General features: G+C 38.3%; 3 protein-coding genes across 3 annotated transcripts; all 3 read right to left on the bottom strand.

The window, feature by feature from the left end:
• Window positions 1-2,025: 2,025 nt before the first annotated feature.
• On the bottom strand, window positions 2,026-3,034 carry LOC117930701 (40S ribosomal protein S27-2-like). Its single transcript, XM_034851347.1, has 4 exons — window positions 2,929-3,034; window positions 2,660-2,761; window positions 2,545-2,573; window positions 2,026-2,445 (listed from the first exon to the last, which is right to left on the bottom strand). Exons 1-4 carry the CDS (start codon window positions 2,929-2,931, stop codon window positions 2,319-2,321), a joined length of 261 nt encoding a protein of 86 aa, XP_034707238.1. The 5' UTR covers window positions 2,932-3,034; the 3' UTR covers window positions 2,026-2,318.
• A 1,044-nt stretch (window positions 3,035-4,078) lies between these two features.
• Window positions 4,079-7,732, bottom strand: LOC117930700 (calcium-dependent mitochondrial ATP-magnesium/phosphate carrier protein 2-like). Its single transcript, XM_034851346.1, has 4 exons — window positions 6,919-7,732; window positions 4,960-5,748; window positions 4,738-4,828; window positions 4,079-4,646 (listed from the first exon to the last, which is right to left on the bottom strand). Exons 1-4 carry the CDS (start codon window positions 7,313-7,315, stop codon window positions 4,454-4,456), a joined length of 1,470 nt encoding a protein of 489 aa, XP_034707237.1. The 5' UTR covers window positions 7,316-7,732; the 3' UTR covers window positions 4,079-4,453.
• A 1,397-nt stretch (window positions 7,733-9,129) lies between these two features.
• LOC117929862 lies at window positions 9,130-12,771 on the bottom strand. The gene is made up of 5 exons (XM_034850281.1): window positions 12,400-12,771; window positions 12,140-12,328; window positions 10,389-10,740; window positions 10,152-10,259; window positions 9,130-10,059 (listed from the first exon to the last, which is right to left on the bottom strand). Exons 1-5 carry the CDS (start codon window positions 12,595-12,597, stop codon window positions 9,251-9,253), a joined length of 1,656 nt encoding a protein of 551 aa, XP_034706172.1. The 5' UTR covers window positions 12,598-12,771; the 3' UTR covers window positions 9,130-9,250.
• Between the last annotated feature and the right edge of the window lie 210 nt (window positions 12,772-12,981).

The raw sequence follows: 12,981 nt of genomic DNA, 5'->3' as shown, positions 1-12,981 counted from the left end.
TTTTCTTCCCTTTTCAAGGACCTTTCTTGCAACCTTAAGAAAAAGCCCCTGCATTGTCAATCTAGGTCCCAATCATTCAAGTGTTAAAAGAAACAAATTCCAATAGCCCCCCTCACCCAAATCATCCCAAACATCCACCACCATAGCCTTTTTTGACAATGCTAAGGCTTACACGAGTATGGATTCATCGTCACACCACTCATCCTTCCAAAACTTCACCCTTCTTACATTTCTCACCTTAAAGGATACTTTATTACTGACCAAGTCCCATCCCCTTTTGATGTTTTTCCATACCCCAAACTCTACCCTTCCCTCACTTTGCAATAACTCCAACCCCTCTCTTCCTCTCCATACTATTCCTGAATGATCTTGTTTCCATTTCTACCTGAAATGAAACCCTGCAATTCTTTGTCGTATCATTGAAACAAAATAACTTGTTCCTAACAGTCCTTTGTTATTTTAGGAATTTAAGTGAGCTTAACCCCATTTTCTATCTTCATTTTTGTGATTATTATATGAGTTTAATCTATTCTTTCACTGGCTACAAATTCAGAATTAATATAATTCAGCCATTTAATTTTACACTATAGACAATAAAACTCGAGAATGCTCTAAGACAACAGACTCTTCTCTTGACCTTTGGCAAGAGACTTTTACCATCCGTTCCATTATGGTGACTTATGTTCAATTTTCATATTGTTGATACAACATTGAAGCTTAATTGTTCTTCATGTACAGGAGGATTATGAGACATGCCTATTGTTTTCATTACACATCAACATTGACCTTCTTGCAGAGAAGATACCTCAAAATATTGAAAAGAAGTGAACGAGAATACTAAAATTGTCTCTCTTTTACTTTTTGATGGGCAAACAAAATAGTTTCTCATCTTTTTTTAATAGGTAGCATTGTTTATCATCCTTTTTTTTAACTAGTAGTATTGTTTCTCATCTCAACCTCTCACCTAGATCCCATAGCAATAATTCATAAGTCTCAACCCTCTATAAGGTATCTCTATCTTGGGGATAATTGCATCCCACCCAAACACAAATCCCCCAACCGGCCAAAACTTAACCCCAACCCTCTACCCCCCAAATTCCTTTTCCAATTATAATGTGTATTTGTTAGGACACAAAAAAAGATTTAAAATCCCAGTCCTATTCCATCACTTGCCAATATTTTCCTGCCATACCTAGTTTAAACCTACATGTTCCTAGAAACGGTCATGGTTTAAGAAACCCTTTTTTTTTTCATGTAGTTTTAGTTTAAAACCCTCAAACATAAGAAAATTTCCTTTGGAGATTGGCTGAGCTTCAAGTAAGGAGAGGTTGTCTTTTTTTTTTTTTTAAAACCCTTCCCTTATTTAGATTAGGCACCTGTCATACACATCATACTTTGGTGTGCCTCCTCTTAGGCACATTCAATATATTTTCTTATTTGCCAACTAAAAAAAATATAAGAAATTTTCCCTTTTTCTGTTCACATGGAATTGAAACAGCCACTTTTCTAATCCCCATTCCGACTATTTGCCACCTAAACCAGGCTTTAGGAGCATAAGAAATCCCCATTTATTTGGAATTTATTAATCTCCAAAAGACTATGATATTATCTTTCAATATAAAAAAGCCATAGCAAATCTATTGGAACAATAAATTTAGATCTCAAAAATTTATGACATCCCAACAAGGAGACTAAAGCAAGCACCAAAACAAATGTAGGTAACTGAACAACATGTATATGCAAATTTATATAATAGCATTTGATACTTCAGTGAATGTGCACATGCAGCTCCAGTCGAATACCTAAGCAGTTCTTAAAAGTAGTACCTCAAGTCCACCCTTTCCCAACACACACACATAGAGAAACTATAAAGGAGCTATTTCCCTTCAATAAATTATCTCATTAAGGGCTTAATGTGTTTTCATATTGACAGTAACAAGGGTAGACCTCTTCATTCACAACAGCACAAAATCAAGTAGATTTGGACAAAGAGTAAAATCTATAATTATAAAATGCAACTCAAAATACTGGCAAGAAACTATCATTTTCATATTGATGGTCACGAGGATAGACTGCACCATTCACGATAGCACAATATCAAGTAGAATTTGGGCAATGAGAAAAACCTAGAACTATAAAATTCAAGCCAAAATACTGACAAGAAACTCCAATCTTTCAATGGCATCAAGGAAAACCTAAATTAGCAACGTAAGGCCAAGTAGTGTTGTAAATCCCTCAACTATTATACCAAAAGAAAAACAAAAATCAAGTTCCATTGTCATCCTGACTAACAAAAAAAGGGTAAAAGAGGAGCACCCTTAGTCCCCCTTTTTCCTGAAAGAGCAGCCCTCCGTGAGCCTGGAACGCCCACCTGTTGGTTGGCACAGCACTAACTGGCAGTTACCGCAAACTACCACAGTCTGGGAGTGGCTAAAAACAGTGGTTCTGAAAATCAAATGAATTGCCCGTTTACTTCCCAAATTCCAATCAATAACATAAAAATATATCAAAGTTGAAACAAAGCAATAACGGAACATTACTTACATGTTGAAGCAGCCTTGGCATTTCACATCCTTCCAATAGAAAATAAATCAAATCAGAATTTAAGCAATTAATAATGTCAACAAGAAGAAAGCAATACAACACAAGGCATGAATACCATGAAGAAGGAATTGGGGGACTGAACAAGGCGTTTGAGTTTGTGCTTCCTCTTCTCCAGCTCCGCCGGCGGGTTCAGCAAATCAATATCGTTTGGAAGAACCTAATCCCCACATTACGATCAACATCAAATTAGCCACAATAAATCCCATAATTTACACTTAAAACCCTGAACCAACTCTGGATCGCACAAGATCATAACAAAATCAACCAAAAAGCAGGAAGTAGAAAGAAGAAAACTTAAATCCGAGGAATAGAGAGAGGCATTACCATCTTGGTAGAAACTTTAGCAGAAGCTGAAACCCTCCTACCAAAGTCAAGCAGCAGCGGAGCAGGAAAAGATTTCGGGCGCTTGGTATATATATATATATATGTGTATGCTCACCGAGATAGAGACCAATGGAAAGGAACCTTCTATGGGCCGTTGGATGGGCTAAGTGTTAGATCCTAGCCCTTTATTTCATCCTTCCTTCCTCATCTAGGGTGGGAGATTCTTATTGGCGCGTTTGTCTGCAAGCTTACTTTATCCTTAATAGGGATAGAGTTACGTTAAACTTTTAGCCAAACAAGGGTCCTGGCGAAAAAGGAAGGCTCTATCGTTTTCTTCTAACGGGCAACATGTTTGAATCATTTTCCTCCAACATTATGCATGTATTCTTCTTATTTATGACATTTTAAAATCATGAGAACCTACTAAACCTAAACCGGATAACATCTCTATGGGAGAAATTTGTTGCGACAAAACCATCCTGCAATTGAATTGTTATATTCCCCTTTATCAACTGGACTTAACACCTTTTCTCCAAGAAAAAAAGAACCCACACAACTAAATTAACTAATTGGATTGTTTCATGAAACTGGCACTGGCAGAGATGAAGTGGTTGGAAGATTGTTCGAGCAATAATAGATTACCTTTCCAATTCTGGGGCAAGAATAAGAATGTCGTCGAGAGCGGCTCCCTTGGGGCACATGGGCACGCTGATTCCTCATCAGCTGGATGCTCTAAGGTAGTTTGCTTAACGTGTTCCAGTGACATCTAAAACAGCAGCTTCTGGTAGCACAAAACCACCCACTCCATCACAACCCTGACCAGTGGGGGTGAAAAACACGTACATTACAATCCTAGTACCAGGAAAGCCTACATGTTTTATAATGGAAGATCCCAATCTTCAGCTGGTGAATGATTTCCCAAGCTTTCCCAATACATTCTAAACAAGCACACATAGTTGAAAAGGTAAGAAAGAAAAAGAAGAAAAAAAAAAGAGACAGAAAACTCCTCCTCCAATACTTCACTGTAGTTTCGAGAATAAAATTCAAGCTTTTGTAGGGTTCCTGTTGCAACAAGAAGGCTTGAGGAATATTTCAGGGTGCAAAAGAAAAAGGTTGAGTAGGCACTGCTGGAGGAAGGTGGAGGCCTGTGGAGGGAGAAATACAGAAGATGTTGTACTTCCAATAACATTAAGCCGCATAAAGAATTACAAAATTGGAGTCTACCCATGTGTCTCTGTTTATGTTCCCTGTATCATACAACAATATATGGTGATGCCTATGTAGCTCAAAAGAAGCTTCAAGCAACCACCAGTCCAAGGACAAGCCAATTTTGCCCTCACAATATATCCAACACTAGCATAATATCTCTAGTATAGTGAAACAATCATATATTATCTACTCAATTAGTAACTTTATTCTTGCCATCAATGTCTTTTTATCATGGCAAAGCCCACCACCATTTGTCAACTCAATGGTCAGCCAATGTCAAATCACAAATCATCATCAAATAAAGCCGCGTAGTTCTTTAATCCAGCTCAAGACTCTTTTTCATGCTCTCATAAACCAAGTAAGTGATGCTTGCGGATGGGACAACTTTGAGCAGATTGGGAAATAATCCTTTATAGAATCCCCTAAATCCTTCATGTTGGAAGGTCTTCCGAAATACGTCTGACATTCCCTTATAAGCATCAGCTTTATTAGTGGGCTGAGCTTGCATTCTGAAAACCAAAACTAGAATTAGCCCCAATAAGGAGATGCCAAAATGAATAGAAGTTGATATAGAAACAATCGACACAGCCAAAAATTTACCTTGTTCTGATAACCTGCAATGGGTAAACACAAGTTGCCCCAAGAGCCCCAGAAATTGTCCCACAACCCAGCTGCAAAAGAGGACCAGGTTCTACAGAAAATGAAAATTTTTTTAGAAACAACACAAGGTAGATCAGGAACAGAAATACAATAAAAAGAAGCAGAGAAGTGACACACAGATTAAGACTTGTAAATGGGGGTTGTAAAAATGTAAAGCCTTACCAGTGTCATGAAAAATATGTGTTTTAGACAAATCTTTCAAGGATTCATATGCAGTAAGATCAATGCCTGCGTAAGGGATAATCCCAATAAGAGATGGAACAAGGCCCCTATAGAAGGCTCGGGGCCCCTCATGAACCAATATGTCTTTTGACAGTGCTCCCAGATTAGGAACTTTTCCACCTTCTAGAGCACAAGTTTGTAATCGAGTCTTTACAAGATCCATTGGATAAATAGCAGTCTGTGCCACAGCACCTGCTAAACCACCAGAAAAAAGGCGCCCCATAATGCCAATCTCAGCCTTATCTCCTCCCCCTTTAGCATTCACAACAAAAGTTTTCAGCATTTCATATGCGTAGAACCTGATAGCACTTTCAGGCGCCACCTTCATGACATTTAATCCATTGCCTCGGAAAAACCCCAAGAAACGACCTTCCTTCCAGATGTCCTTTAGTGCTGGAAAAATACGAGCTTCTGTTGTTTGTACTTGCAACACAACCTTTAATCGATCAAGAGGAGCAGTGGCTGTCCGAGATGTAGCTCCTGCTACTCCTCCTGCAATCAAATATCGGCTTGGATGGACATGCTTGCTGATGCCCTCAGGGATGACAGTTTGTTCCCCAATATCAACAAGGCACACCCTTTCCAAGTAATGATAAATGTTCTCAATAGTTGCCTCATGTGGGCAGAGCAAAAGAAAATCTCTCCATTCTTCAAATGTTATGACCCCATTATTATCCTTGTCCACACGTTCAACAAATCGAGCAAGCTCCTCATCATCAATTTTAATCCCTACAAAAGAGAGACTGCTGCGGCTTATAGGATGAAAATGACCAGCTAAAATTGGAACCATTCTCTGAGAAGAATTCCGTTTAAAGGTATATATAAGCAAAAAGGCTAAACCAAGGTACAAACAAAAATGAAAAAACTGCAATCTGAATAGCTTAAGAACCAGTTAAATCTAAATTAATCAAATTTGAACAAACATGACCAACAGAAGGGGAAAAGGAAAGAAAGTAATTATTCACTTTGTGCTAAAAGCCTAAAACCTACTAATGATACTATCACCGGAAATAGAAGATGTAATTATGATGCGATGCAACTGCTTGTTTGGTTTCAAATAAAACTCAGAATTACTCCATAAGTTGGCAAATCATTAGAGCAAACATGTTGAAGCAACCCAAACCATTTATCAAGAAGGGTATTACCATTTTGATCAATTCTCTTTAGAAAACTTGATAAAGCTAAGGATCTGACATTATTAGGCATCACTGTGGCAGAATTGTTTTTGGAACCCTGCTGGTGTGGGTTTTGCAACAAATCCAAAGATTTTGTAGTACCATTTCTATTTTTTTGGCTCTCTCTTGTATATTCTGTGCATTCCTCATGGAGGATAGCCCATCATTCTGTACTTTCACATTCATACCAACTAATTATTTTGTTTGACATTAAAAAATGGATGGGGAATATTACCATTGACAAGCACTCATGGAATTGTCTTGTGTGCATCAATAATATTCTAACTGTGGTCATGAAAACGAAAGGCCTTCCCAGGGATTACACACCGGCTTAATACCGTAGGCATATAGAACATGTTGCTAAAAGCAAGGATGTTTCCTTTGCTGACATTTGCAGTCTGCTAAGGGTTGTATGATTGAAGATTAACAAATTTGGGTCCATCAAGATGGCAGATTATAACATCCAGCGTCAAAATTCCCAAATTAAATGTGTTAAAGGTGCAAGTGAGAATCTCCACTGATTGTTGAGGTGAATGAAACCCTGGATCCCGGGATTGATTCACCTTGACTGTATGTCTTGTACAACTAATTTTCCTATTCGACAAGCAGCAAGCAATCAAATCATGGAAAACACATCTCTCCATCATCCCTAAGTGCCTGGTCTAAATTAAGCCAACAGAATCATTAAGGGCATCATCAGAAAAGATAGAGGAAATTGATTTACCTGCCCTAACAAGTGCATCAAAGAGGCCCTCCGGTGAAATGCAACCATTATGCTCGACATCAATGGCTTGGAAGATGCGATAAAGCTCAAGCTCCTTATCGTCCATATACCTCCGGAATTCTTGGTAATCAACGCGACCATCTCTATTGGCATCACACACATTCAACAGATCGTTAGCGTACTTGTACTCAGCAGGTATACAGAGCGCAGAGAGACCAGCCTCGATCTGCGCATAGTCCAAATACCCAGCATTTGCCGCATCAAAGAAATTAAAAAGACTCCGAATCCTCTGCTCCCTCTGCTCCTCGGTTTCTCTAAGCGCCAATAGAACATGCTCCATTGACACAGGCCCTGGTTTTCTAACTGGATTGCAACCACTCGATCGCTGTCCCTCCATTTCACAATCCCCAACATGCCCTTCACCTCAATTCACCACGCCCATCATCCAGAAGATCAAAAGAATAAAAAAGAAAAGAAAAAGAAAGAAAACAGGGGGTTTTCAAAGTCACCAATTGTTGGAACAACAATCAGCGTTGAATCTGACCGACGTAGATTTAGGTCAAAAAAGAGACACAATAGACCATTACAATTCCACAGGAAAACGTGTTAGCCCCGGGAATCTTGAATTTTCAATAAATCACGAAAAAAAAAAATGGAGCAGAAAGCAGAGAGAAAGACTAAACGTGGACAAGATGAAGATTGAAAGCGAGAATCCCCACGTGGGCGTCCGATCTCAGGTCATCGCCGGGATGAGGAACGTGACCTTCTCACACTGCAAAAAATGTGATCGTAATTAATTGGACGCCAAGCATAGGCACAGGTTTGGGATATATACCTTTTTCCTTTTTCCTTTTTTTTTTTTTTTTCTTTTAAATATTTACTATTCTTTAATTAATCATTATATTGTTCGCATAACGTTGGGTGTCCATTGTTGCGTTAACTTTTGCTGCCAACCAATGAGCAGATTCGCGGATTATACCGCCCTACCCATAGTGGCTGCGACCGCCCATATGCGTGGCTTCACCCTAACCCAATTTCGACCGGTGAATTTGGGTTGAGCTTTTTTTCCAAATGATAAAAAGTAACACTTATAATTAATGTATATTATACTCTATGAATTAACAGAATAAAGTAGATGGAGTCGCATACGAAGAGGAAAATTGACTGACGTTTATAATATTTGTTAACCAATGATAAACATTAATTCGTATTAATATCTAAATTTAATGTTTTCAGAATTTAGAACACGTTTCAGTGATTTTAGGAAGTATTTCTACTCCTTTTAATACTTAAAGTTTTTTATCTTTCAAGCATAAAAAATGTTAGAAACACTCTCTAAAATCATTACTAAATGCACTCTTAATAAGAATTAATTACTCATTTACCTTGGAGTCCAAAAAAACCCACTCGAACCAGCCCAGCTCACATTCTACCTCTAGATTTTTTTTTTCTTATTTTATGTCACGTATTTATTTATTTATCATCTCCTCTACTTCAAATATTTTAAATTGTTTAAATATCGCATGTAAATTTAATAAACACCATTTCTATTAGGGGTGCAAATAAGATCAATTTTTGAATAAAAAATAAATTGAACCGATATAGTCAATTTTATATATGATGAAAACCGAATCAACTAGATTTAAAGTATAAAAATCAAACTAAATCAAGCCTTTTGAGATTGGTTTAGTTCAATTTTTGTGAATTGGTTTTAACTCAACTTACTAACATTTTTAATCCTAAGCCTAATTGGAGATTTGTGTTTATTTTGAGCCCAAATTCGATTCATTTAAATTTATATTAAGCCCAATGTCTAATTTATTTTTAAAATTAATTGAAACCAATTTGGATTTGATGTTAAAAATATATTAAATACATTTAGAATTATTTTAAGCATAATATAAAAATAATGAATTACTTTAATAGAATCTAATATAAAAAAAATTATCAAATATTAAACAATCATATATAAGTTTTAGAATATCGGTTTAATTCGATTTTTAGTGATTAGAAGATAAGGAAATCGAAAATTGAACCAACAAGATCGGTTTTCAAAATTCTCAAACCAAACAGATTTTTTTATTTTTGAAAACCAAATCAATATGATTGGTTTTAATTGGTTTGGATCGGTTCATCAGTTTTTGCGGTTTTGCTTACAGGTTTGAGTCGGTTTATCAATTTTTTCAGTTTTGCTTACACCCTTAATTTCTATGAGGAGAAACAACATACATCTAATGATCATACAAAGCTAATAATTTACATAATTAAGGAGTACTCGCAATTCTGACAACATTGTTGTAGCTCGACTCCTACTTTTTACATAAAATACACATCATTGTCGAAGCTCGACTCTAGCTCTCTCCATTGCTTCTTTTGCTGCACTTCGTTCAGCTTCTCTCTGCTGTTGAAGTTGGATGGTTTGGCCTGCGGCCTTGTACACACCCTCCAAATTCTGCTTAGTCTCTAACATATCTTGAGAGATTTGCAGTAGATGGATCTCCAGAACTGCAGTCTCCACCTCACAGCAGGATAGCTGTGTCTCAATTTGGAGGAGCATCTCCCTGACTCTGATGGCTTCTTTCTGGAGGAAATGAAGGCGGTCGTCTGAGGATGTAAAAGCGCCCATTGCCTTGCTATGGACACGAGAGATATTTTCATAATGGGACATCTTGCTACGGTAGGAGTTCATCAGCTCTTGAGAAGCAAGGTCATTGCGGATGGTTGATTCAATTTGGGCCAATGTTGATGCACAACCAATGAATTTCTTGACCCGTTCATAGAAGGGTCTATAGTTAATCCCCAAACGATCCAACCCAGCAAAAGCAGAGTTTGCTTCTCGTACCATGGACTCATGATCCTGTGGATCCATCAACTCCAGAAGAGTGAGAAGCTCATTTTGGACATGCAATGCTGCCTGCCGAAAAGCTGCCCAGATTGACCCAGATATAACAGCATTGCCTCCTAAAATGTTGGGAGGGTTTGTGAGGCCAGATGGTTCCAAAAGAACATCTAATGTCTGAGCATCCTGACCATGAGTAAGCCGCAACAGATCTGAAGGACTTTGTGATAAGTTACTTAAACATTCAACATCACACTCAACATCCGTAGGAACGAAGATGGGATCGTACGAAGGGAAAACACCTGTTGAAGAAATGAGAAACAAAGTCGGAACATAGAAGCAAGGTGAAGGGAAAATAATAATAATAATCATAGAAGGGCATGTAAAACCTTACAGCAAAAGAGAGGCTTAGGTGGGGGAACTGTTAAACATCGAGGAGGAGGAAATGCAAGTCGGCCCAACCAACCCAAGACATTAAGGTGTGAAATTTCATGAACAAGATCTGCCACCCAAAATATAGATATTTATACTCATCCCGTAAGGCGAGAAGATGTTGCACTGGAAAAATAAGCTATATTAAAGGAAGATAGCAAACAGAAGACAGCACACAAAACTCACATACGAAACAGACCTTCTAATGAAGTAACATCAGCTGCATTATGAAGCTTCAGAGAATGAAATTTGGAGATTTCATCATGTCCCCTGTTCTCTATCAGCAACATATTGCGTTCCTCTGACAGTCCTAATACAGCCTCAGGGTTTGAGGGACAAGAATTTTCCTTCACTGGTGAATTCTCCACCCTCTCCAGATGCTGAAAACTCAAAGCCCCCTCCTTGAGTGAGCAACTCTTTCCAGTTTCAGTGTCCTGTTGGCTGATCCCTGCAGACTGATGAGTGCTACACTGTTTCGTTTCATCTACATCATTGACCTTGGAATTTACCTGAGCATCCTCCCACTGAAAGAAATTACAAGCTCCCTGTCCCTGTGACAGAATTCAAAGTCCTTCAATTGGGAACTAAGACAATTGCATGATTCATGAAAGTACACAGCACATGATAGTCAAAAATTACAGAAGGCGGGAATTTTTAGAAGCATGAGATAGAGGACCAGAAATTACATTTCTAAACTATAATTATGACCCTGATTCACATCTCCCTGCTTGTTTTAATCATAGTCTAGACATACCAGTGAAATTCCTGTGGCATGTGGCAGTGAATACACTCACTTCCAGAAGTTTGTTTAGCATCTGAATGGATCAATAAACATGGATATACAATTTAACTCCAAATTGGATTAATCACTTGGAACGATTATTCACCACATTTACCTTCAATTAAACCCGACACAAGCAAGTTAAAACAGCAACATTACCAATCAATAACTGTCTGTAAACAACTATTTTTAACATGATACATAATACACATGATGTCTTGCACCTCAGCTAGTTTGTATAATGATAAGATAGTAGGAAAAAGTATGGTATAGTTGAATACATAAAAATATGTTAAGAAGCCACAGAATTGGTTCGGTGTTCTACAACAACAAACACAAAATAGAGAATTCAAAACTATAAAGAATGCTTCCCAATGTCTTTCACCTCAGCTAGTTTGTATAATCATAAATTAGTAGGAAAGAGGATGGTATGGTTGCATACATAAAAATATGTTAAGAAGCCAGAGAATTGATTTGGTGTTCGACAACAACCAACAAGAAATAGAGAATTCAAAACTATACAGAAGGCTTCCCAACCACCATTCAGAAAAGTTGGTTGATGACAGAAGCCTCACATGAGGAGCTAATTCAGGGCTGTCGCTATCCCCTTTTTCCTTTTCATCAAAATTCAACTCCAATCCAAACAGTTGTTCTCCATATCCCAATTTGGGAAAGAAAACATAAATGAATTCTTTATCCTGCCATGCAATCATGTCAAAAGGAGCAACCAAAGAATCTGATGATGACAGGTCCATTGATCAACCTACCTTAATCAAGTAGTTCTCCAGTTCTCATTCAGCCAAATGGTTGGATTGAGGAATGGGATAACAATAGGAAAGAGACTAAACTTTTCAGTATAGTAATATGGTCTTTTGAAGTACCTAGTTGCCCATAACCTATTCATAAAGTGAGGTTTATAAGAAAGTGGGGTTCTACAGGTATGGTTCAGGGACAGCTCTTTCAAACCTAAAAGAAAAGTTCACGGCAAACATAATCTAAAGACCCAAATCTTAAATTGCCAAAAAAAAAAACCATAAACTTCAGAGCAAAGACCAAAATAGATCAGAACAACAAATCATTCTCAACATGCACAAGAGATCAACTGAAGGAACGGTAAGTCATATACAAACTACTTGAACACCTGGAGCTCAAAACTATGCATGACACACCTTTTTCACAGGGCAAATGAAAGATCTTCGACCCGCGTTTGGCCCAAATTTTTCCATAGAAATTCTGCAAATGCCAGCACCGCAAGGACACATGGGTATAGATGACGGAGGCGGAGGGGACTGAGGAGACTTGCTGATTTCATGGTCCGTGACCGTGTCACACCACTTAAAGAAATTGCAATCTCCACCCTGAAAACATTGCTGAGAATCAGAATCACAACAAAAAAAGCAAAAACCCACCCAAGAAAATTTGGGTTTACCATCATTTTGGCGGGGCAGGCATAGAACTTCCTGCCTGGGTTCCTCGGGGTCCTGGAGATGCGAATGACGCAAGTCCCAGCACCGCAGCGGCATTGAATGTCGGGGAAATCGGGGGAGTCGATGGAAAGGGGTTTGTCGTTGGGGACTTGTAGGGACAATCTCTGGCCCAATGACCATGCTTCTGACAGTGGAAACATGTCCCCCCTTCAGTCCTATGACTCTGGCTGCGGATTGAGGACTGCGCTTCACGAGCCAACTCCATGTCTTTCCAAACTGAAGGATTGAAAGGGAAGGAAGGTCGATTACCGGTACGTTCGAAGCTGTATCAACTATCAGGCACTCTCCCTTATATTTTTGGGATTTCTCTACTGTGTTGTGCTCAGGTTTCTTCTATGTAAGGTATGATCGTGCAAACAGCATGGTCCTTTTTTTTTGGTTAGAGTCCACTCGAGTCAGCAAGCCACTGTCACCAAAAATACCATGGCCCACTTTGGTCCTCAATACTTCACTTGTAAGTTTCTTTCTCTCTTTATTATAGATGCATGTAGGATGTGTCTACTAGGAAAAAAATTTGATGAACA

Source organism: Vitis riparia, chromosome 14 (genome assembly GCF_004353265.1).
Source record: "Vitis riparia cultivar Riparia Gloire de Montpellier isolate 1030 chromosome 14, EGFV_Vit.rip_1.0, whole genome shotgun sequence".
In the NCBI taxonomy this organism is placed as follows: domain Eukaryota; kingdom Viridiplantae; phylum Streptophyta; class Magnoliopsida; order Vitales; family Vitaceae; genus Vitis; species Vitis riparia.
Note: the sequence above shows the minus strand (reverse complement) of the source record. Positions and strands in the feature narration are given on the sequence as shown.